Here is a 24,975-nt window from a genome sequence, read left to right as displayed (position 1 = left end):
GTTTTGTCCCTGCTGTCGTCCGTCAGGTCGGGAGTGGGAGAGATGGTGCAGGAGTACGAGGATGAAGATGAGGACGATGAGCCCAGTCTCTGACCAGGGTCCGCAGCCTCCTGCTGAGATCAGCCTGCTGCTTTATCACCGCACAATGAAGGTCAGGGAGCAGCTGCAAAGCCGCCAGGACGCTGGGAGACGCAGCGTACGCGGTGAGACGAAACTCAGATCACTCATTTCAGTTAGAGACAAATCCCTGATGTTTAAAGCAGCAGAGGGCGGTAAGAGACGCAGCAGAGGTACTTTATATAGGACAAAAGTACTGGGACACCTACATGACTTTTATGACGTCACGCTGGATCTATAGGCGTGAATATGTATTGGTTCCCTGTTTTATCCCATTCCAGAAGAAAAAATTGTGAGGGCAGACTCTGATGATGGACGAGAGTGTCCAGCTCACGATCTCTTCTACTTCCTCCCAAAGGGGTTGAAGAGGGTTAAACTGGGATAACCATTTCTTACGGAGCGGCTTTATGCACGAGACACTTCCTAACAGAAACAGTTAAGGCTGAATACAAACTGTTGGAAGAAACTATTGTCTAAAATGATCTGCTGGAGCGTTAAGACTTCCCCTACAAAGACCACAACAGCCCCTCACAAAGAATTAGCTCAGGAGTGTCCACATACTTTCGGCCCATAAAGTGTATTTTTTGATAAAAACTCCTAAATAACTTGCTCCTTTACTTTCAGTTAGAACCCAGAATGTTTTAAACTGTTTCTAAAACAAACTCAGTGTTTCGGAACATTTCTGTCATTTGAGTGGTGATAAAATCTGAAGACAAACAGATGTGAAGCAGCTGTTCCCAGAGGACAGTGTGGCTACGTGACCGGACTCACACGTCTCTGGGTCTGATCTGTCCTCAGCAGCAGCCAGCAGCCTCTTAGCAAAGTTAACCTCAAAGTTAGGCTGTTAATTGTGACGCGAGCTGATAATTTAATCTAATTTATTGCAGCTAATTCTTTCATCCTTAGAGTAACGAGACTATGGTGGGGGGTCCGGGGCCTGAGAGGGTCAGGTAAAACTTCAATAAATCCGAATTATGAATCAGTCCCAAATAGCCGCCTGTCCGTTTACTGGCCTGCTGTGGGAACACATTTTGACAAATAAACGCCTTCCTCAATTTGAACGCCTGGTCTGGTTTTTATAGTTTTAAGTTCTTTGGATGTATAAACCTGTAACCCCGCGGGGTCGCCGCTTTAGCTGCTTCTAGCTGCTTAGATCGTTAATACAAATATTATGTTTAATCGTGTGATCAATATGTCAGTATGGACATGCTGCACATCGTTAAATCAGTTAGATTCTCCACAATCATCCAAATTCATCCAGTCCGACCCAGTTTGATAAATAATGTTGTATGTGGTTCTCGTACGGCGTAACATGAAGACTTCACAGCCTCTCTTCAGTAGGACTCTCATACTGCAGCACTTGTCTTTGTAAAGAGACAAACTGACAGGATAAAGTCTCTAACCTGACTGTCAGCTCGCTCTGGGCCACTTCACTTACCGTAAAGGCTTGAATACGTGTGCACTCCAATGTATGTGCGGCCAGCTTAGTCTCTTTCTAACAGACGAGTGACAGAAACACTCAAAGCGGTTCTTACTAAGAAGCAGCCACAGATGGAGCGGATGTGCTGGAGACAGTTCAGCAGAACAGCGTCTGCAAACGTCGACACTTTAAAATGCTTCCACACTGCCGACATGGCAACGTGATTGACCCTTTACTAAGCCACGCCCCGAATACACAGCTTTACAATCACAGCACAGGACTCTCACCAACTGAGGTCAGAAACTTGTGGCTGCGCTCCATTGACTCTAATGCAAAAAGTTTTCTAGCTTTTTTTGGCTCTGGTCAAACGCTGTTCCTGGGGCATCTTGCATCTTTCCAAAACCTAAAATAAATCCAGAAAAATTTTGGCTGTGGATCGTTCCTAATGTAATGTTAGTTAGCTAACGCTAGCACTTCCTACTGAATGTAATGTAATAAAGCCCGCTGTTCTGCTTTTTAGTGGACTGTAATAATGAACAGAGGCCCGACCAGCTGTACAGGAACAGTGTTGATCCTTAATATCGTTGTCTTCTGTCTCAATCGTTGGTTCACTTGATCTGTGTGATCGGTAGGCTTAGTCACGTCACGTTTGAGCCAGTCTGAGTCAGTTGAGTCAGTCTGATCAGTCTGAGTCAGTCTGAGTCAGTCTGAATCAGTCTGAATCAGTCTGAGTCAGTCTGAGTCAGTCTGAGTCAGTCTGAATCAGTCTGAGTCAGTCTGAGTCAGTTTCAGTCAGTTTGAGTCAGTGTCAGTCAGTTTGAGTCAGTCTGAGTCAGTTGAGTCAGTCTGAATCAGTCTGAGTCAGTCTGAATCAGTCTGAATCAGTCTGAGTCAGTCTGAATCAGTCTGAATCAGTCTGAACCAGTCTGAATCAGTTTGAGTCAGTCTGAACCAGTCTGAATCAGTCTGAGTCAGTCTGAGTCAGTCTGAATCAGTCTGAACCAGTCTGAATCAGTTTGAGTCAGTCTGAACCAGTCTGAATCAGTTTGAGTCAGTCTGAGCCAGTCTGAATCAGTCTGAGTCAGTTTGAGTCAGTCTGAGCCAGTCTGAATCAGTTTGAGTCAGTCTGAGCCAGTCTGAGTCAGTCTGAATCAGTCTGAACCAGTCTGAATCAGTCTGAACCAGTCTGATCAGTTTGAGTCAGTCTGAGCCAGTCTGAATCAGTCTGAGTCAGTCTGAGCCAGTCTGAATCAGTCTGAGTCAGTCTGAGTCAGTCTGATCAGTCTGAACCAGTCTGAATCAGTTTGAGTCAGTCTGACCAGTCTGAATCAGTTTGAGTCAGTCTGAGCCAGTCTGAATCAGTCTGAGTCAGTTTGAGTCAGTCTGAGCCAGTCTGAATCAGTTTGAGTCAGTCTGAGCCAGTCTGAATCAGTCTGAGTCAGTTTGAGTCAGTCTGAGCCAGTCTGAATCAGTCTGAGTCAGTTTGAGTCAGTCTGAGCCAGTCTGAATCAGTCTGAATCAGTTTGAGTCAGTCTGAGTCAGTCTGAATCAGTCTGAGTCAGTTTGAATCAGTCTGAACCAGTCTGAATCAGTCTGTATCAGTCTGAGCCAGTCTGAGTCAGTTTGAATCAGTCTGAACCAGTCTGAATCAGTCTGTATCAGTCTGAGTCAGTTTGAGTCAGTCTGAGCTCATCTTAAAATGAACAACACAAAAGAAAATGACTGAGTTCAGTCCTGGTCGTCCTGTTGTGTTTTCTGAGGAACCAAAGGGAGAGTTGGAGCTGAACCTGCAGCTGCAGCAGGTGACCTTCAGAACAACAGCATCAGTGTCAGCGTGTTCACTCAGTGCTGAGATTTGATGCGATGTGTTGTGAGTCTAACAAACACAGTGTTTAATGTTGCTCACAAACAAAGATGGAGGACAGCAGCGATGGACAGTCGGTCGAGGGTCAGTGAGGCCTCCGATGAAGGTAACGCTAAAGATTAACGAGAGAAAGAGACGAAGCATGGAGGGTGTTAAGTGTCGAGACGAGAGAAATCAACTGCGTGAAAATGACAAATACAGAAAGATACTGAACACAAAGAAACAGAAACAGAATGTCCAACAACTCCAGGTGACCAGGGCAAAACATTAAACTAACGGATATGAGCAAGAAACTTTCCTAGTTGATAACTCACATTAAGACAATATTCTTTTGTATTACAGGTTTTCTGAAATAGAAAGAGACTCAAATGTTTTTACTGAGGGGATTTTAAATATCTCTTTTTATCCTTTCATAAATCTGAAAATACTGTAACAGGCTTAAAAACATATATTTCTGACCTGCTTTGGGGAATAAAATGTTCTCTAGTCAGGCTGTAAATGATATATGAACAAACCCGTCTGGAAAAACCTTCAGAATATAGTCAGGAATAAATCTGGAGAGTCTGGAGTCTGTCAGAGCTGCTGAAGAGGAGATTTCAGGCTCAGAGTTTGAGGAAAAACTAATGTGCATATTGTAAAATTCTAAACATTTAGCAAAACACTGCAGGTGAACAGATCATCATCAAGCTTCTCAGGTTGATTACCCACATCAAAACACTTTTTTAGACTTCTGAAATGTTCAGTTTAAATATGCAAATGAGGGAGAATCTAATGCGATCTTCTGGTGAATTTAAGAGAAATCTGCAGACACACAGAGACAAACTGCAGTTAAATAACACCTAAATGTTTGTTTTGGTGTCTTCTGTTTTGACATTTTATGGAAGCAAATTATCCAAAAATGTCATGAGTGCACGAGGAAACGATGTCTGGCCCTAAACATCTGTGTCGTGGACACTCTGAGCCTCCTGGTCAGTGAATGTGGACGTGGCAGCAGACAGACTTCAGAGAAAATGAGCTCCATTACAGATAAACGGATCTGTTTCCTCTGCAGACGGCTGAACTCTGCCTACGTGCTGCATGAAGCGTCTGAAGTGATGGAGCGATAACAGTTCAGGCTCCTCGTGCTCGAACACGAACTCACCAGGCTGCTGGACACTGGACGTGTCTCTTCATGTTGTAACATCATGTCACCAGAGGTGGACGAAGCATTCGGATCCTTCAGTAAAAGTACTAATACCTTGCTGTAAAAATACTCTGTTACAAGTAAAAGTACAGCGTTTAAAATGTTACTTAAAGTATTACATGTAAAATGTCCCCTGGTGTACTATTATACATCAGAACACATTTGAGGTGAAGATCTGCTGCTTTTCTTTTTTCATTATGATTATTTTAATGTGTTTTGAATCATTTTGAGGTTTAAACTGACAGAACAAACAGTGTGAAGGAGTCTCTCTGAGAAACTGGGACAACATTTCTCACCGTTTTCATTTCACAATCCATTCATGGAGAAATAATCAGCTGATTGATCCAGAATGAAAAGAATCATCAGCTGCAGTCTGAAACTGATCAGTTCAACCTCAGCAACTACAGCAGGAACATTTCAAAGCAGGTCTTTTACTTGTAACAGAGCATTTTTACAGCAAGGTATTAGTACTTTTACTGAAGTAAATGATCTGAATACTTCATCCACCGCTGGTAAAACTCTGACTTTGTAAAGTAACTGAAGCTGTCAGATAAATGCAGTGAAGCAAAAAGTAGAACATCTCCCTCAGAGACGGAGCAGAAGAAGAAAGTGGCACGGAAAGAAAATACTCAAGTAAAGTACAAGTATCTCTAATTTGTACTTAAGTACAGTACTTGAGTAAATATACTTCGTTACTGTCCACCACTGTGTGTTAATGCAATGTTCATGTTGTCTTCACTGTGAAACGTTTGCTGCGCTGATTCTGTAGGTCGACTGAAAACAACAACCTGCTGTTTGTGGCTGTAACGAGCTGCTGCAGCTCTGTGGAGAGATGAAACTGTCTTACTTTATAAAACACAATCTCAGACTCAATTAGATGGAAACCAGCGAGCTCTTGTCGATGGTCCGGACCGGATTCACAAAACAATTCTGTTGAAACGAGTCTTTGTTCTTTGGCTGTTTTTGGCTCCTGTAGAACCTAAAGTCACGATCACGTTCATAAAGTGCATAAAGTTCTGTGACGATAATTAAGAACAGCTGGTCGCCGCCGTCTGCTGACTCAGTGTTTCAGGAGCCAATCAGCAGCCTCGTTAGGCCCGTCACTGTGCTGGGACAGATCCGCTATCCTCACGTGTTGTTCTGGCTGTTTGGAGGTCAGAGGTCACACCTGCTGTCTGACCCAAATACCTGCCGAGAGTCCGCAGAGTTTCCCGGGAGAAGCTTCAGTTTCTATTCTCTGAGAGAAACCTGACCACAACAACGAGACCCTGAATCTAACAGCAGCTCTCACGCTGATCTCTGATCAGATATGTTTCACATGTTTCTCTCTCTGATTGATTCATGTTGTTCCTCCATGTTCATGAATCTTAAATTCTGTTGTGAGGCTTAAAATCTTCCTCTTTGACAAAAACTACTGATAAGATTCTCATGAAAAGTCCCGACCCTGTGTTCAGACGTTAAGTTCAGACTAAAGCCAGAGCTGATCTCAGGTCAACCACAGTGCTGTAGTCCTCTGACAGTTTGCAGTTCCAGGGACAAAAGTGAAATGTGCAGGTAACTAAGCTTTCTAGATTATATCTGCTAAAATAAATAAACAGGCTGAATCTCATGATCAGGCTGCAAGAAGCACACCGGGCAGATAATACCATTACATGTACGTGCAATTTAAAGCTGTGTGACAGACGGCAGACAGTGACTTTAATAGTGTCACATATTGCCTGATGTGCAGCTTAACTTTATAAGTGGTTTGGAAGGGAAATGAATAAATGTTATCTGAGGAGTGACAGAATCAGGTCGCCTTCCCTCGTCACTGTGAGGGGGAGTTTACGTACGAGACGCTAGATGCTCTCACACAATTTTATCTGTTCATTTTGGCCAAAACGTTTAAATCAGCTCCCAGTGATCAGTCTCCTGCAGCTGCTCACAGTCTGGAGCTCTGACAAACAGCACAGCGAGGAGTCATTTCACAAGTTAGAAAGTTTTTAGGCAGTGAGGACGGATTTCATACTCTGAGATCTTTGATAAGATAAGATACGGTCTGGACCTGCTCTACATGAAAAGCGCCCTGCGATGACTTCTGTTATGAATTGGCGCTGTAAAGATTAAATCAAGCTGAAGCATCAGAGAGATTAAACCCCCCAGGGGAACACTAACTGTTTTCTGTGAATCTAACTGACAAAACCATCTTACTCACTTCAACGTCAGTCCTCCAAGTGGTCAGACTCATGGAAAGCTTTTCAGCTCTACTTCCGTGACACGGCAGAAAAGCCCACCTGCTGGTTTAGACTGCGTGAAATGGTCAAAGCTACTTAGCAGACGTTGAGTCAGTGGTTCTGTTCACGAGAAGGAAACTGACATTTAAATGTGACTTTAATCGATGAAGGTGTTTCCTGTTCTTGTAAGTTCAGGTTAGTTCTTTGGGTTTTTTACTGAGTGTTCAGCGTTTTCTCATCACAACATTAAGCTGCTAAAAACTGGCAGTTTCCTGAGAATCACATGCAGGATCAGATTCTGCCAGGGACCTCAGGGACCTCAGGGAGCTCAAGGGGCCTCGCTCTGGCCCTAGCTGTATGTGAGCTTCTGATGCTGTCTGTTCCCTGCAGGTGGGTCTGGGTCAGGTCCTGGAGCTGGTTGGTAAGCTGCTGCAGTACCTGCAGAGCCTCCTGATGGTGCTGGTGTACCGGGCAGAGAGTCTCAGGGAGCTGACCCTGGACAGGGTCAGAGGTCAAGCCGCCATGTTGGCTGAGCTGCAGCCCGTACGTCAGATCAGAGAGCTGCCGGTTCAGATCCAGAAGCTGCTCCGAGACCTGCAGGAACTGTCCAAGATACTGCTGCAGCTGCTGATCAACACCACACCGCTCTACAGCATGGTGAGACTCACAGGACGGGTCGCCTGAGACACAACTGAGACACATCTGAGACACCTGAGACACAACTGAAACATCTGAGACACCTGAGACACACCTGAAACATCTGAGACACATCTGAGACACACCTGAGACACCTGAAACACAATTGAAACATCTGAGACACAACTGAGACACTGACACACCTGAAACATCTGAGACACACCTGAGAAATCTGAGACACACCTGAAACATCTGAGACACAACTGAGACACATCTGAGACACACCTGAGACACACCTGAGACATCTGAGACACACCTGAAACATCTGAGACACAACTGAGACACCTAAAACATCTGAGACACACCTGAGACACAACTGAGACACATCTGAGACACCTGAGACACACCTGAAACATCTGAGACACAACTGAGACACAACTGAGACATCTGAGACACAACTGAGAAACAACTGAGACACCTGAGACACACCTGAAACATCTGAGACACAACTGAGACACTGACACACCTGAAACATCTGAGACACACCTGAAACATCTGAGATACACCTGAGACATCTGAGACACAACTGAGACACAACTGAGACATCTGAGACACAACTGAGACACCTGAGACACACCTGAAACATCTGAGACACAACTGAAACATCTGAGACACACCTGAGACACACCTGAGACATCTGAGACACACCTGAGACACATCTGGGACACCTGAAACATCTGACACACCTGAGACACAACTGAAACATCTGAGACACAACTGAGACATCTGAGACACACCTGAGAGACAACTGAGACACAACTGAGAAACAACTGAGACACCTGAGACACACCTGAGATACAACTGAGACATCTGAGACACAACTGAGAGACACCTGAGACACAGACACACCTGAGACACAACTGAGACATCTGAGACACTGAGACACAACTGAGACACACTGAGACACACTGAGACATCTGAGACACCTGAGACACAACTGAGGCACTGAGACACAACTGAGACACTGAGACCTGAGACATCTGAGACACACTGAGACATCTGAGACACACCTGAGAGACACTGAGACACCTGAGAACATGAGACTGGACACACCTGAGATACAACTGAAACATCTGAGACACAACTGAGACATCTGAGACACAACTGAGACATCTGAGACACACCTGAGAGACAACTGAGACACAACTGAGAAACAACTGAGACACCTGAGACACACCTGAGATACAACTGAGACATCTGAGACACAACTGAGAGACACCTGAGACACAACTGAGACATCTGAGACACACCTGAAACATCTGTGACACCCTATGACACATCGGAGACACCTGACACAGCTGAACCATCGGAGACACACCTGAGACACATCTGGGACACCTGAAACATCTGGCACACCTGAGACACAACTGAAACATCTGAGACACAACTGAGACATCTGAGACACACCTGAGAGACAACTGAGACACAACTGAGAAACAACTGAGACACCTGAGACACACCTGAGATACAACTGAGACATCTGAGACACAACTGAGAGACACCTGAGACACAACTGAGACATCTGAGACACACCTGAGACATCTGAGACACACCTGAGACACAACTGAGACACCTGAAACATCTGAGACACACCTGTGACATCTGAGACACACCTGAAACACACCTGAAACATCTGAGACACACCTGAGACACTGACACACCTGAAACATCTGAGACACACCTGAGACATCTGAGACACACCTGACACAACTGAGACACAACTGAGACACACCTGAGACATCTGAGACACAACTGAGACACAACTGAGACATCTGAGACACAACTGAGACACATCTGAGACACCTGAGACACACCTGAAACATCTGAGACACAACTGAGACATCTGAGACACAACTGAGACACAACTGAGACACCTGAGACACACCTGAAACATCTGAGACACACCTGAGACACTGACACACCTGAAACATCTGAGACACACCTGAGACATTTGAGACACACCTGAAACATCTGAGACACAACTGAGACACACCTGAGACATCTGAGACACACCTGAAACATCTGAGACACAACTGAGACACTGACACACCTGAAACATCTGAGACACAACTGAGACACACCTGAGACATCTGAGACACAACTGAAACATCTGAGACACACCTGAGACACAACTGAGACACACCTGAGACACACCTGAGACATCTGAGACACAACTGAGACACACCTGAGACATCTGAGACACACCTGAAACATCTGAGACACACCTGAGAGACAACTGAGACACAACTGAGAAACAACTGAGACACCTGAGACACACCTGAGATACAACTGAGACATCTGAGACACAACTGAGAGACACCTGAGACACAACTGAGACATCTGAGACACACCTGAAACATCTGTGACACACCTATGACACATCGGAGACACCTGAAACATCTGAGACACACCTGAGACACAACTGAGACATCTGAGACACACCTGAAACATATGAGACACACCTGAGACACACCTGAAACATCTGAGACACACCTGAGACACAACTGAGATATCTGAGACACACCTGAAACATCTGAGACACCTGAAACATCTGAGACACACCTGAGACACAACTGAGACACCTGAAACATCTGAGACACACCTGAAACACACCTGAAACATCTGAGACACACCTGAGACATCTGAGACACACCTGAAACATCTGAGACACAACTGAGACACACCTGAGACATCTGAGACACACCTGAAACATCTGAGACACAACTGAGACACAACTGAGACATCTGAGACACAACTGAGACACATCTGAGACACCTGAGACACACCTGAAACATCTGAGACACAACTGAGACATCTGAGACACAACTGAGACACAACTGAGACACCTGAGACACACCTGAAACATCTGAGACACACCTGAAACATCTGAGACACACCTGAGAGACACCTGAGATACAACTGAGACATCTGAGACACACCTGAAACATCTGTGACACACCTGAGACACATCGGAGACACCTGACACAGCTGAAACATCGGAGACACACCTGAGACACAACTGAGACACCTGACACACCTGACACACCTGAAACATCTGAGACACACCTGAGACACACCTGAAACATCTGAGTCACAACTGAGACATCTGAGACACACCTGAAACATCTGTGACACACCTGAGACACATCGGAGACACCTGACATAGCTGAAAAATCGGAGACACACCTGAGACACAACTGAGACACACCTGAGACACACCTGAAACATCTGAGACACACCTGAGACACCTGAAACATCGGAGACACACCTGAGACACAACTGAGACACCTGACACACCTGAAACAACTGAGACACGCCTGAGACATCTGAGACACACCTGAAACATCTGAGACACAACTGAGACACAACTGAGACATCTGAGACACAACTGAGACACACCTGAAACATCTGAGACACACCTGAAACATCAGAGACACAACTGAGACACCATAGACACACCTGAAATAACCGAGATCCCTGAGACACTCTTGAAACAACTGAGACACCTGAAACAACTGAGACACACCTAAAATATCTGAGACACAACTGAGACACCATAGACACACCTGAAACATCTGAGACACAACTGAGACACCATAGACACACCTGAAACATCTGAGACACAACTGAGACACCATAGACACACCTGAAATAACCGAGATCCTTGAGACACACCTGAAACATCAGAGACACAACTGAGACACCATAGACACACCTGAAACAACTGAGACACCTGAAACAACTGAGACACGCCTAAAATATCTGAGACACAACTGAGACACCATAGACACACCTGAAATAACCGAGATCCTTGAGACACACCTGAAACATCTGAGACACAACTGAAACACCATGGACACACCTGAGACACAACTGAGACACAGCTGAGACACACCTGAAACATCTGAGACACACCTGAAACATCTGAGACACACCTGAGAGACACCTGAGATACAACTGAGACATCTGAGACACACCTGAAACATCTGTGACACACCTGAGACACATCGGAGACACCTGACACAGCTGAAACATCGGAGACACACCTGAGACACAACTGAGACACCTGACACACCTGAAACATCTGAGACACACCTGAGACACACCTGAAACATCTGTGACACACCTGAGACACATCGGAGACACCTGACATAGCTGAAAAATCGGAGACACACCTGAGACACAACTGAGACACACCTGAGACACACCTGAAACACACCTGAGACACCTGAAACATCGGAGACACACCTGAGACACAACTGAGACACCTGAGACACCTGAAACAACTGAGACACGCCTGAGACATCTGAGACACACCTGAAACATCTGAGACACAACTGAGACACAACTGAGACATCTGAGACACAACTGAGACACACCTGAAACATCTGAGACACACCTGAAACATCAGAGACACAACTGAGACACCATAGACACACCTGAAATAACCGAGATCCCTGAGACACTCTTGAAACAACTGAGACACCTGAAACAACTGAGACACACCTAAAATATCTGAGACACAACTGAGACACCATAGACACACCTGAAACATCTGAGACACAACTGAGACACCATAGACACACCTGAAACATCTGAGACACAACTGAGACACCATAGACACACCTGAAATAACCGAGATCCTTGAGACACACCTGAAACATCAGAGACACAACTGAGACACCATAGACACACCTGAAACAACTGAGACACCTGAAACAACTGAGACACGCCTAAAATATCTGAGACACAACTGAGACACCATAGACACACCTGAAATAACCGAGATCCTTGAGACACACCTGAAACATCTGAGACACAACTGAAACACCATGGACACACCTGAGACACAACTGAGACACAGCTGAGACACACCTGAAACAACTGAGACACAGCTGAGACACACCTGAAACATCTGAGACACACCTGAGACATGCCTAAAACATCTGAGACACAACTGAAACATCTGAGACACGCCTACAACATCTGAAACACAACATAGACACCTGAGACACACCTGAAACATCTGAGACACGCCTAAAACATCTGAGACACAACTGAGACACCACTGATACACCTGAAACAACTGAGACACCTGAGACACACCTGAAACATCTGAGACACCCCTAAAACATCTGAGACACAACTGAGACATCATTGATACACCTGAAACAACTGAGACACCTGAGACACACCTGAAACAACTGAGACACGCCTGAAACATCTGAGACACGCCTAAAACATCTGAGACACAACTTAGACAACTGAGACACACCTGAGACACAACTGAAACAACTGAGACACACCATAGACACACCTGAAACATCTAGGACACAAATGAAACACAATAGACACACCTGAAACACACCTGAAACATCTGAGACACGCCTAAAACATCTGAGACACAATTAAGACACAGCTGAGACACACCTGAAACATCTGAAACTCACATGGAACCTGCTCTTTGTCGGTGCTGGAAGAAGTACTTAGTTATTTTACTTCCGTAGAAGTATTACTACCACAGTGTAGACTACTCTGTTACAAGTCCTGCATTCAAAATACTACTTAAGTAAAAGTACTAGCATCAAAATATACATCACATACCAAAAGTTGAATTACTCAAAGTACAAGTACCTCAAAATTGATATTGTTAGCCTTTATAAATACATTTAGAATGATTTTATAATTTGAGGTGCAGAGTCAGTTTATTTTAACAATTTATTTTATTTTAAATTACTTTAAAACAATGAAATATACAATCCATTAATGAAAGAGGCGGTGTGGGATAACGGAAGACTGATCACACGAGTCCACCGACAGGTCTGGACCAGCAAGTTCTTCTAAATTACTTGTAAAAGCGTTAAAAAACAGCTCTGTTGACACAAGTTTTTTTTACATAAAATATAAAATCTCTATTTTCTCAGATTTCTCTGTCATGTCTTTTTTTTTTTCCAAATCCGAAAGATTCATTTTACAGACTGTGAAACTGGAACCTTTAAATATTAAACTAGTTAAAGATCATTTCTTTGTCAATGAACCAATTGATTAATTGACTACAGGGCTCTGCTTCACCATCTACCTTTTAGCAGAAACATCTGGATTTAGACCACTGTATAGAAAACTATATCATCTGCATACAGATGAATCTGCACTGGCCAAATTTTTTGATCCCGTACATGCAACAAAGACGTCACGCATGCTTAAGACCCATTAGCGTCAGTTTTTAACACACTGGGGAGCGCCACAGCATCAGTTTTCAACGCCAAAGGTAGATGTGAAACAAAAAGTCAACATTGATTGTTTTTATTTAAGTTATGTAAATTGCATATTTACTGTTGCTAACGTGACCTTCGAGCACTAAATGTCAAAAAACGTTGCTAAAGTGACCCAGGGCATAAAAAAGCAAAGGGTCTGACCAAGTATCCCTGTGTGATGAGTTGGGATTGAGAATGTGTTGGATTCTTCCAGCTTCCTGCCGAATATTGTTTTATTTCATTTCATTTTACTCCGACTATGAAGTGAAACCTGCTAAACTCTCTCAGAAAGCTTAGTTTAGAGTTTTTCCAGCAAACATTCAAAACATTTTAGTGTTGAATGAATGAAAGTACCAGGTGTTCTGCTTCCACGGGTCCGACAAGCATACACACTTACTGTTTAATATATTTTATAGTTAGGAGTCTGAAAATAATGTAAATCTAAACGTTTTTCAGCTGCAGCAGCCGTCTGATCAGGAGGTGAAGGACTTCCTGAGCCAGGATGGCTCCATGGCCGACAGTTCGTCTCGTCGCAGCTCAGCTAACAGTCTGTTCCTGAAGGCGATGGACGGCCGTCCTCGCCGGCGTCGGAGTCTCTACTCCCTCACCGCCCGAGGCTCGGGAAGCCCCCAGAGCCCCCTGCCCCCCAACGGAAGCCAGTCCAGCCTGAAGGACCCCCTGGCCTTGGAATTGGAGGACCTGCCTGTCCCTTCCAACGGCGTCGTCCACCGCCGGCCGTCTGCCACAGAGCTGTTCCTCGCTCCGCTCAAACAATTTATCTCTCAGAGCCAGAAGGCCCTCGAGTACCTGAGCACTAGCTCCCCTGACAACGGCGACAACATCGACAGTGCCAACAATGGCGAGAATGCTGACACCATTGATCACATCAACAGTGCTGAATGTGCCGACAGCACAAACCGCAGTGACAATGCAGATTGTGGCGAATACGGTGACGCCACTGACTATAGCGACAACACAGACAAGGCAGACCGTGGTGACAATGCAGACTGTGGCGAATACGGTGACGCCACTGACTATAGCGACAACACCGACAAGGCAGACCGCGGTGACAATGCAGACTGTGGCGAATACGGTGACGCCACTGACTATAGCGACAACACCGACAAGGCAGACCGTGGTGACAATGCAGACTGTGGCGAATACGGTGACGCCACTGACTATAGCGACAACACCGACAAGGCAGACCGCGGTGACAATGCAGACTGTGGCGAATACGGTGACGCCACTGACTATAGCGACAACACCGACAAGGCAGACCGCGGTGACAATGCAGACTGTGGCGAATACGGTGACGCCACTGACTATAGCGACAACACAGACAAGGCAGACCGCGGTGACAATGCAGACTGTGGCGAATACGGTGACGCCACTGACTATAGCGACAACACCGACAAGGCAGACCGCGGTGACAATGCAGACTGTGGCGAATACGGTGACGCCACTGACTATAGCGACAACACCGACAAGGCAGACCGCGGTGACAATGCAGACTGTGGCGAATATGGTGACGCCACTGACTATAGCGACAACACCGACAAGGCAGACCGCGGTGACAATGCAGACTGTGGCGAATATGGTGACGCCACTGACTATAGCGACAACACCGACAAGACAGACCGCGGTGACAATGCAGACTGTGGCGAATATGGTGACGCCACTGACTATAGCGACAACACCGACTATGGCAAAAACGCAGACTGCACTGATAAACCTGACAACAGCGACAGAATTGATCGCGGCAACACTGAAAGTTCAGACTGCGGCAATGATGCAGATAACGATGAATGCGCAGACAGCGCCAATCGAGACACTGACGGCTCCCACTGTGACGGCAGCGACTACGGCAACAGTGCAGAGAGCTCCGAAAACACAGACTGTGATTAAATGATTTGATTGAATAACAAACGACTCGACCTGTTCATGTGCTGTTGGCTGAAAATCTTTATCTGAAACGAAACTTGATCGTAACGGACTTTCAGTTCAAGGCGGACATGAGTGTGAGAAAGTTTTATCCTTAAACAATATATTATTATTTGAATTTATCAACAGAATCCAGCCCTGTCCACGGCTACACGTATTTCTAAAAACATAGCGTGTTTTAGGTCACTGAAGACCTTTTTGAAAACTCCTTCCAGGGTGAAGATCTGCAGAAACCCTGTTTGAAGTGTGCAGACAGTGAAACTGAGTTTTGGGTTCGTGACGTCAGAGTTTGCGTCGTGATCTTTTTATTTAGACGAGGAGGAAAAACCCCGTTTATAAAAATCTCTGTACGCGTGGACCAGGCCTCTGTTTCTCTGCTGTTTGTGTAACTCTGTATCTACGAAGCCTTCATGTAAAAAGTAAAGCGCATCTGTTCCAACATGCTGCTGACTGACATCTTAAAATAAAGCTTCTCTGCAGCTTCACTTCAGTGTGTTTGTATGAAAACTGACTCAGACTCACTTTGTTCATTCAGACTTTAATCAGAAAAATCACAAACATCTGAGGCAATAAAAATACGTTTCAACATGCTGACGTCTGTTTGCATCACACTACATCTGCATTATGAATGTATTTATTCACAGGATATTACAGCACAAGGGAAATTATGTCTCTTTCAAAATAAAACTAGCATTTTGAAACGGCACATAATTAAAGTCATGAAACGTTGCAGGTTGGTCCTGATTGAGGTTCGGAAGAGCTCATGGTTTGGGTTAAAATAACTACGTAGGTCAGTTAACACGTAATATTATATGTTGTTTTGTTTCACACGGGACACGAACTCCCGGTCTCCTGGTTCAAAGTCCGGGTTCTGGCCCTCCATCCATAAAGGAGCGCCAGTGTTCCCTGCGCTGAAGGAGGTGAGAAAGGAAGCAGTGAAGCAGCTTTTAGAGGATTCAACCGGCTGTCACCACGGCTGCTAGACCGCAGCTCTGGTTTAGCGTGTTAGCATGCTAACATTAGCTAATTAGCAGCTGATGGGAACGTCGCCAGTTCTGCAGGTGTTTGGTCATTGACTAAAGTGCGTTGACCTGATGAGGAAAAGTTCTTCATCCTGAGGGAACCATCAGCTGCTGAGATATGTCAGTCGTTGCCATGGCGGCAGCTCGCCTCCAAGGCTCCTCACGTGTTTTCTCGTCGCTCTGGAACAAAAACACGTCTTTGACTTTGCTTTTACAAACTTCGCCATGGAAACCTTTTCTCCACCTGCTTCTGTCCATCACACGTCTGACCTTTGACCTCTTCTCATGAAGCGACAGACAAGGCGTCATCGCTCTGATGTCACTGTGACGTCAGGCGCAGTAAAAACTCTTCTTCTCTGGTTTTAATCCCTCCAGCGAGTTCTTTCCTTCCCGTCTACTCTGCTCGTTTCTTGCCGAACACGGCCGACACGCTCCGGACGATCCCTCGGACGCCGGCCGAGCTCTTCCTCAGCGCTCGGCTCTCTCTGACGAGGTCGACCAGCCGGTGAAACACGGGCAGGACGCCGTGGTACGTCTCGGCCGCCGACACCTCGAAGAAGCCGCAGTGCTGGGACAGAGCGAAGAGCCGTCCCTCCTCGCTGGAGACGCTGCGGTGACGCCGGAGGTCCTGTTTGTTCCCCACGATGACGACGGGGACGGACGACGGCTTCCTGATGCGGCGGATCTGCTGCAGCTGCTGGCGGACCACGTCGAAGCTGCGGCGGTCGCAGATGCTGTAGACCAGGATCATCCCGTCAGCCCACTGCAGCTGTTTGACACTGACGGACGGGTTCTGCTCTCCGTCCTGAAGACGAAACAAAAACACATTCAGTCAAATATTTAAACTCATAAAGTCTCAGAATACTTCACATGAAAATCTGGAGATATTATTATAAATATTATATATATTTGGCTGCAGTTCCATGATGCTGCTGTGATCAAACTGACTGTTGAAGAAAGAAAAGCTCTCAGCTGATTGGCTGGGCTTCTTCAGACTGCCGGCGTCCAGAAACGTTCAGATATAAATCAGAAACAGCTTCTGATTTCAAACTAACACGTTACCTGTGAGTACACAGAGTCCCAGATGTTGAAGCAGACCTTCTGACCGGCGATCCGGTCCACTCGGCTGTAAACGGACTCTGAAAGGACAAAACGACTCGTCAGTTCAGCGTCAACACGGAGTCGTGAAACAGTGTGACATCATCGCGTTGAGCGGCGTCCTCACCGATGTCCCCGTACTCTCCGATAAACCTCCGGGTCAGAAACCTGACGGTGAGCGCTGCAGACAGAGAGACGGCTCGTTAAAGTCAGACTGATCACATGATGATCCTGCAGGTCAGACAGCTGATCGCTGAGTCACCTGATTCACTTAAAATAGAATCTGAAAACAAAACAAAACTGTTCGTCCCAGTTTCTAAACGTCTGACCTGAATCATCTCTACGAGATCAGCTCACACATCAAAGTATAAAGGAACAGAAATACTACTAGGAAGTTGGTACATAACATATAAGTATACAATAAAAATATATATATGAGTGTGAAAATGTCTTTTACAGCTGGCTGCATGACAGACGTGTAATTGTACATAATAATACATATATATGTTCTGTACTCTGTCCAATACTGCAATTGTTTTACACTATCTGTACTCATTATTATTAATACTAACTACTGTGTATACACAGTTTATAATAATCATTTAAAGCAGCAATATTGACCTCATAACAACAACAATAATAATAATAACAATAACAATAACAATAACGATAACGATGACAGGAAACTGAAAATTGAAGTTAAACTAAAAATCAGATCTGGGTCTCGTACCGGACTTCCCGACGCTGTGGGCCCCCAGCAGCAGGATGTTGGCCTCCAGGCTCTGCTGGTTCCCCTCCATCACCTCCACACCTCCTTTCACCTGGACCACCATCACGATTCAGCACAAGCACTGGACAGCAGGTAGTGACAGCTCCTGGTTCAGCTCCTGGTTCAGTTCCTGGTTCAGCTCCTGGGCTCTGACAGGGTCTTTATATAGACCCCGTGGGCGGGGCCACAGAGCAGAGACAGCAGCCTCTGGTTGGTCAGCGGTTTTCCTCTTCGGTCCGATTGGTCGCTGTTGAGTGTGTGTGTTGATGCAGGAAGTCCGAGCTGCTGCCCCCTGCTGACAGTAACTCAGGACTTTTACTGTAAGTGTTTGTACTTTACTTGAGTACTTTCTGCTCCGTCTCAGAGGGAAATGTTTTTCTCTGACAGATTCAGTTACTTTACAAAGTCAGATTTTTACTCACATGAAGAGTTTCTAAAATCTGATGTTTGGTTAAAATGGAACTCCAACAGTTTCTAAAGTGCAGCTGGAGGATTATTAGACTGACTGAAGAGTAATCAGCAAATATTTTGATCGTTTAATGCAAAATCCATTCATGTTCCAGCTTCTCCTCTCAATGATTGTAATAACTGAGATGTTTGAAGGCGTCTCTTTGGGAAAGGAAGGAAATAATCAGCAGGCTGATCCAGAATGAAAAGACTCATCAGCTGCAGTCTGAAACTGATCAGCTGAGAAGGAGCTGCAGCTCAACATCCTGCTGCACTTTACTGAGGAGGAAGAAGAACCTGTGACAGTTTACTGCTTTAATACTTTAAGACCTGATTATACTCACGTACTTTTACTAAAGTCACATTTTAATGCAGGACTTTTACTCCTAACCAGCAGAGCGGCCAGAAACTTTGGGCCGCATGACAAAAAATCTAATTGGACCCCCTCTGCACAGCTGTTGTCACCACTTCTCTAGGACCTAACTGTCCCATCAAAAGCTATAAAATAACTCTCATTAAAGGCTCACAGCTGTCTTGTTTCTTGTAGTTCAATACTAGTACTAGCACAATATTTACTGCTGCTGATTTTTACAAACTGCATCCTGTGTGCAAGTCTGCACACAGGATGCAGTTTATTATTTGATGCAAGATTAAAACATCTTTAACAGTCTCAGTGTATTTTTATAGTAAAATTAACTATCTATAGATTTAACGGCCATAATTCAGTCTAAACGAACGTCTCAAACTGGATTATTTTAATATAGTCTGTAATTTACATGTAAGCTGCTGTCCAGCATCCAGGACAGACAGGAAGGTGTTTTATTCTATTTATTACATAAGGATCATTACGCCAGAAAATGATTTGTGTTTGAATTTCTGTCATTAAGAAATATTTCATTTTCTTTTTTGTTCTGAGAGCCAGAGAAATCCCCACAGCCTCCCTGGCATGATGCTAACTGGCATTAACCCCCTGCTGCTCCTCTTCTTCACTGGGACAGGGAGGCTGCAGTTCTGGGCAGTTAGTTCGTCTGCTAAAAGGTGCAGGGACAATGATTTAATATGAATATCTTGCTAAACTCTTCCCTGCACTGATTAAATGTTGAGGAAATGTAGGCTGAACACCTGTCTGTAGCTTATTTCACTGTGGACGTTAAGCCAACAGGTTAATATAACTCGCAGACTAAAGGCCGCCCACCTTTCATGCAGAAAAACTGGGTGACAGATTGACGTCTTTTCCTTTGTCTTTCCTCTCTTTCATTTTTTGTGAACCTGATTTTGGTTCACTAGGCAACATTGTGATCACTGTGTTTCTGCAGCATCTACTGACTGCATCTGTGCTGCACCCTGAGGCAGGATCAAACCATTTCATGCAGATACAGGGGGGGGTGGACCGTTAAAATATGGAGGTTTACTTTTTGGTTAATGGGGATTTTGAACTTTTACTGCCAAAAACAAGTAAAAACAAAGAGATCATTCATTTTATTATTATATTTAAAATACTCAATGTTTTATATAAATAAATAATTTGTTGTTAGTTTTTACCTATTTTTTTGGGTCCCCTGGGAACTGTTCTAACGTTTCCCCCACTATACGGCGCCCCTGCTCCTAACAGAGTATTTTTACAGTGAAGTCTGAATGAGAAACTGTCGGACGTGTGTTTCTGTGTTTCCTGTCCGACACTCCCACCTGCCGACTGACCGCGCTCCGACAGGACGCTGTCCCACAATGCATCACTGTGCAGGAGCAGCTCACAGCAGGAAAAACTCCACAGAGCTTTACAGTTTCTGATCCCAAAGTTTTAAAGATAAAAGACATTATATTTAAAAAGGTACAAAACACAGCGACAAATGAGTGATAACCACGAACAGTGTTTGTTTATCTGCTTCTGTTTAATGCTGGGTTTTAGATTTTTAATTGAAGATAAAGAAACATTTTCCATTTTCAGGACACAGTTCTGTTTCTCGTAAACGAGGTTTTTATGCTTGTTCAATGAACCAAAAACAATGACTGAACATGCAGCTGCGGAACATTCGTTAAGACACCAACAGCCGGTTAAGGTCACAGTTATAAAACTCTGCACCGACTCTGAAGAACACCAAGACGCCCGGTTTCTGCTCGTCTGCATGAACGCGCCTTAGACACGATGCTGCGAGGCGGCCTGAGGACTGCAGATGTGGCCGGGGCCCGAGACAGGAAGGACAGCTGATCGTCTCGCAGATCACGTCCAGGATCGGGCCTGTAGGCCTGTAGGAAGGCAGGTCCGCAACAGACCGGATCAGCAGCCTCTGGGCACAAACCCACCTTCGCTGGACCAGACGGGACCCGCAGCAGACCAGAGTACTTTGATTTTGACCTCCCTTTTCTCAGGGCCACATTGTTGGACACATGTCTGAAACTTTATTCTGTTTTTTTCTGTTCAAACAAATATTTAGACGCGTTGAGTTTGCTGAAAATAAAAGCAGTTGAACGTGAGAGGAACTTTCTGTTTTTGCCGACTTTATCATTAAATAAACAAGTATTAAATTCTATGTGAATAAATGAATAACAATATATAATTATATTATTATTTTATTAATTCATTCAGTCAGAAAAGCCATTTTTCTATATTTTGAAATACTGATTTAATTTTATTCAAATTTCATAACTGTTTGGAAAATTTCTTGATACTGTGAATAATTTATTTCAAAATAAAAGTAAACTTGAGGCGTTTGTAAAAATAACAGAACTTTGTAGAGGTTAGCTTAGCATGAAGCTATCGTTAAAGTTTTTAGTGTTTAAACTGTGGAAACATTCAAAGAACCCGTAAACATTTAGCATCACATGATCGACACTGATGGTAAACGAGAAATGCTATTAGTGATTAGCATCAGTTTGGATTCGCCGTCGGTTATGTCGGCCTTCTGTGACATCACCGCAGGGGTCAGAGGTCATCAGGCATTCAGTTTAACACGTTTTACAACACGAGCAGACGAAGTCCTCGGTCCTGCTGAGACCAAACCTCACCAGGTGTCTGGCTCAGGTGAGTCCTGAACCGTCCTTTAGTTAACCCGCTATAGGCCTAGACTACCGGGGGACTTCCCATGATGCACTGGGCTCCTCCTCTTTCTCTCCGTCTGGATGCATTCTTATCCTAATGGATCCCAATGGATCCCTGGTGGATCTTGAGTTCTTCCAGGAATCTTGGGCCCCTTGCCAGCTGTTGTCTGGGCGTAGTTCTCTCAACGTTAACGGCTGTAGATCACTTTAGTCTGGGCGTAGTTCTCTCAACGTTAACGGCTGTAGCTCACTTTAGTCCGGGCGTAGTTCTCTCAACGTTAACGGCTGTAGCTCACTTTAGTCCGGGCGTAGTTCTCTTAACGTTAACGGCTGTAGCTCACTTTAGTCCGGGCGTAGTTCTCTTAACGTTAACGGCTGTAGCTCACTTTAGTCTGGGCGTAGTTCTCTCAACGTTAACGGCTGTAGCTCACTTTAGTCCGGGCGTAGTTCTCTCAACGTTAACGGCTGTAGCTCACTTTAGTCTGGGCGTAGTTCTCTCAACGTTAACGGCTGTAGATCACTTTAGTCTGGGCGTAGTTCTCTCAACGTTAACGGCTGTAGATCACTTTAGTCCGGGCGTAGTTCTCTCAACGTTAACGGCTGTAGATCACTTTAGTCCGGGCGTAGTTCTCTTAACGTTAACGGCTGTAGATCACTTTAGTCTGGGCGTAGTTCTCTCAACGTTAACGGCTGTAGATCACTTTAGTCCGGGCGTAGTTCTCTTAACGTTAACGGCTGTAGATCACTTTAGTCCGGGCGTAGTTCTCTTAACGTTAACGGCTGTAGATCACTTTAGTCTGGGCGTAGTTCTCTCAACGTTAACGGCTGTAGATCACTTTAGTCCGGGCGTAGTTCTCTCAACGTTAACGGCTGTAGATCACTTTAGTCTGGGCGTAGTTCTCTCAACGTTAACGGCTGTAGATCACTTTAGTCCGGGCGTAGTTCTCTCAACGTTAACGGCTGTAGATCACTTTAGTCCGGGCGTAGTTCTCTCAACGTTAACGGCTGTAGATCACTTTAGTCTGGGCGTAGTTCTCTTAACGTTAACGGCTGTAGATCACTTTAGTCCGGGCGTAGTTCTCTCAACGTTAACGGCTGTAGATCACTTTAGTCTGGGCGTAGTTCTCTTAACGTTAACGGCTGTAGATCACTTTAGTCCGGGCGTAGTTCTCTTAACGTTAACGGCTGTAGATCACTTTAGTCTGGGCGTAGTTCTCTCAACGTTAACGGCTGTAGATCACTTTAGTCTGGGCGTAGTTCTCTTAACGTTAACGGCTGTAGATCACTTTAGTCCGGGCGTAGTTCTCTTAACGTTAACGGCTGTAGATCACTTTAGTCTGGGCGTAGTTCTCTCAACGTTAACGGCTGTAGATCACTTTAGTCCGGGCGTAGTTCTCTTAACGTTAACGGCTGTAGATCACTTTAGTCCGGGCGTAGTTCTCTCAACGTTAACGGCTGTAGATCACTTTAGTCTGGGCGTAGTTTTCTCAACGTTAACAGCTGTAATCACTTTAGTCTGGGCGTAGTTCTCTCAACGTTAACAGTGACCTCCTTCCCTCTCTTTCCTTTTTTGAAAACCAGATTTGGTTACTAGGCAACATCGTGATCGCTCAATGTGGAGCTTTCCTTTTTGGTCAACGGGGATATTTAACTTTTACTACCAAAAACAGAGATCATTCATCTTATTGTTATATTTGAAATGTATAAGCACTCTCCATGACGATGGTTTATATAATGTTTAACATCATTTCATATTAGTTTTCACCTATTTCTGCCCCCCCCAAGGACGCCGGGCGTCTGGCGAACTGACACCAATAAACTGCTTACAGCTGAACGTAGATCAGTAGCTGACAGAGCGCCACCGTTTCCTCCTTCAGACGTCACATCACAAGACCAACAAGCGCTACATCCCCCACATGAAGCAGCCCACGTTCCGGAGAAGCTCATGGAGCCGGAGGCCGCTCGGCGTCTCAGAAGCTGCTTTTACCGTTCTGAAGGGAATATTTTTCCTACGGCTGCTCTGACGTGTTTCCTTCTGAATGTCATGCGAATTTTAAGCTTTTGAAATGTCACAAAAAAGAAAAAACATCTGTGCGTTTCCATCAGCTGGTTTGGAGCGTAGAAACCAGGCGACGGCGAGCGTCGTTACGTCAGTTACACACGGCTGCAATAAACAAGACGTCTGGGTTCAAACCAGAAACAGAACCGGAAGATCTTAGAGAAACAGAGATCCTCAGGAATGTGTTTCAAGCGGGCAAACTGCTTCAGCGCATTATGGCGAGACGCCGACAGCAGAAACAGCTGATCAGACGTGAGTTACAAACGTGTTTCCATCTCCCGTTTAGCGCCTTTTCTCTTTCTCCACAAAAAACACCTCAAGCGAGCGGAAAAACTTTTTTGCAAGTTTGCCGTCTCCATCGACCTTTTCTAACGCGCCGCTTCAAAATAGGCCTGAAAAGACGGTGATGGAGACACGGCTAGCGATTTGTGAAGTTTCCTGACGGACAGATTTACAGCGAGGCGGCGCAGTGAGTAAACCTCTCTCCCCGACACCTTCAGAGACGCACTGGCGACCGACACCAGAGCTCACAGCTTTTAGCGTGTCCGCCTATTGTACCCCAAGTCGCCGGTTCGACTCCGGACCGTGCAGTACGGACTCGGGGGCAGGCAGTTACGCTAACGCTAGCTGCTGCTAACGCTAGCTGCTGCTGCTACCAGCTGGCTCTGAACCAGCGGTCCAAAGTTTCTGTACTAACGTTAGAGGTGGAAACACTAACACACCCCCGGAGCACCGAGCCTCCAGCAACAGGTCGGCTAGCTGAGTAGCTAGCAGCAGCTAGCTAGCGGCTAAGGTAACCGGTAACAAATAAACTCTGTAATGTACAATATGTCCTCCATCAGATGTGATGCAGCTG

The 24,975-nt window shown here is 45.3% G+C and overlaps 2 protein-coding genes across 2 annotated transcripts; one reads left to right on the top strand and one right to left on the bottom strand.

The window, feature by feature from the left end:
- Positions 1–3,255: 3,255 nt before the first annotated feature.
- Positions 3,256–16,114, top strand: LOC119898358 (S-antigen protein-like). Its single transcript, XM_038712569.1, has 3 exons — positions 3,256–3,339; positions 7,188–7,454; positions 14,204–16,114. Exons 1-3 carry the CDS (start codon positions 3,256–3,258, stop codon positions 15,650–15,652), a joined length of 1,800 nt encoding a protein of 599 aa, XP_038568497.1. The 3' UTR covers positions 15,653–16,114.
- A 96-nt stretch (positions 16,115–16,210) lies between these two features.
- On the bottom strand, positions 16,211–24,959 carry LOC119898220 (ras-like protein family member 11B). Its single transcript, XM_038712405.1, has 4 exons — positions 18,539–24,959; positions 17,936–17,989; positions 17,773–17,849; positions 16,211–17,515 (listed from the first exon to the last, which is right to left on the bottom strand). Exons 1-4 carry the CDS (start codon positions 18,639–18,641, stop codon positions 17,105–17,107), a joined length of 645 nt encoding a protein of 214 aa, XP_038568333.1. The 5' UTR covers positions 18,642–24,959; the 3' UTR covers positions 16,211–17,104.
- Positions 24,960–24,975: the final 16 nt, after the last annotated feature.

The sequence above is a fragment of the Micropterus salmoides genome, unplaced genomic scaffold, assembly GCF_014851395.1.
Source record: "Micropterus salmoides isolate LMB-PRFRI ecotype aquatic unplaced genomic scaffold, ASM1485139v1 Ms_hic_scaffold_11, whole genome shotgun sequence".
NCBI lineage: Eukaryota > Metazoa > Chordata > Actinopteri > Centrarchiformes > Centrarchidae > Micropterus > Micropterus salmoides.
The sequence above is the reverse complement of the archived record's forward strand: the minus strand, read 5'-3'. Positions and strand labels throughout refer to the sequence as shown.

What these genes read in the sequence shown, in the direction of transcription:
- LOC119898358 (XM_038712569.1), top strand. Translation starts at nt 3,256, where the DNA reads ATGACTGAGTTCAGTCCTGGTCGTCCTGTTGTGTTTTCTGAGGAACCA. An exon ending in TGAACCTGCAGCTGCAGCAG is followed by an intron (nt 3,340 to 7,187) that starts GTGACCTTCAGA and finishes TGTTCCCTGCAG; the next exon opens with GTGGGTCTGGGTCAGGTCCT. An exon ending in CCACACCGCTCTACAGCATG is followed by an intron (nt 7,455 to 14,203) that starts GTGAGACTCACA and finishes AACGTTTTTCAG; the next exon opens with CTGCAGCAGCCGTCTGATCA.
- LOC119898220 (XM_038712405.1), bottom strand. Translation starts at nt 18,641, where the DNA reads ATGGTGGTCCAGGTGAAAGGAGGTGTGGAGGTGATGGAGGGGAACCAG. An exon ending in CGGAGAGTACGGGGACATCG is followed by an intron (nt 17,850 to 17,935) that starts GTGAGGACGCCG and finishes TTGTCCTTTCAG; the next exon opens with AGTCCGTTTACAGCCGAGTG. An exon ending in GGGACTCTGTGTACTCACAG is followed by an intron (nt 17,516 to 17,772) that starts GTAACGTGTTAG and finishes TTTCGTCTTCAG; the next exon opens with GACGGAGAGCAGAACCCGTC.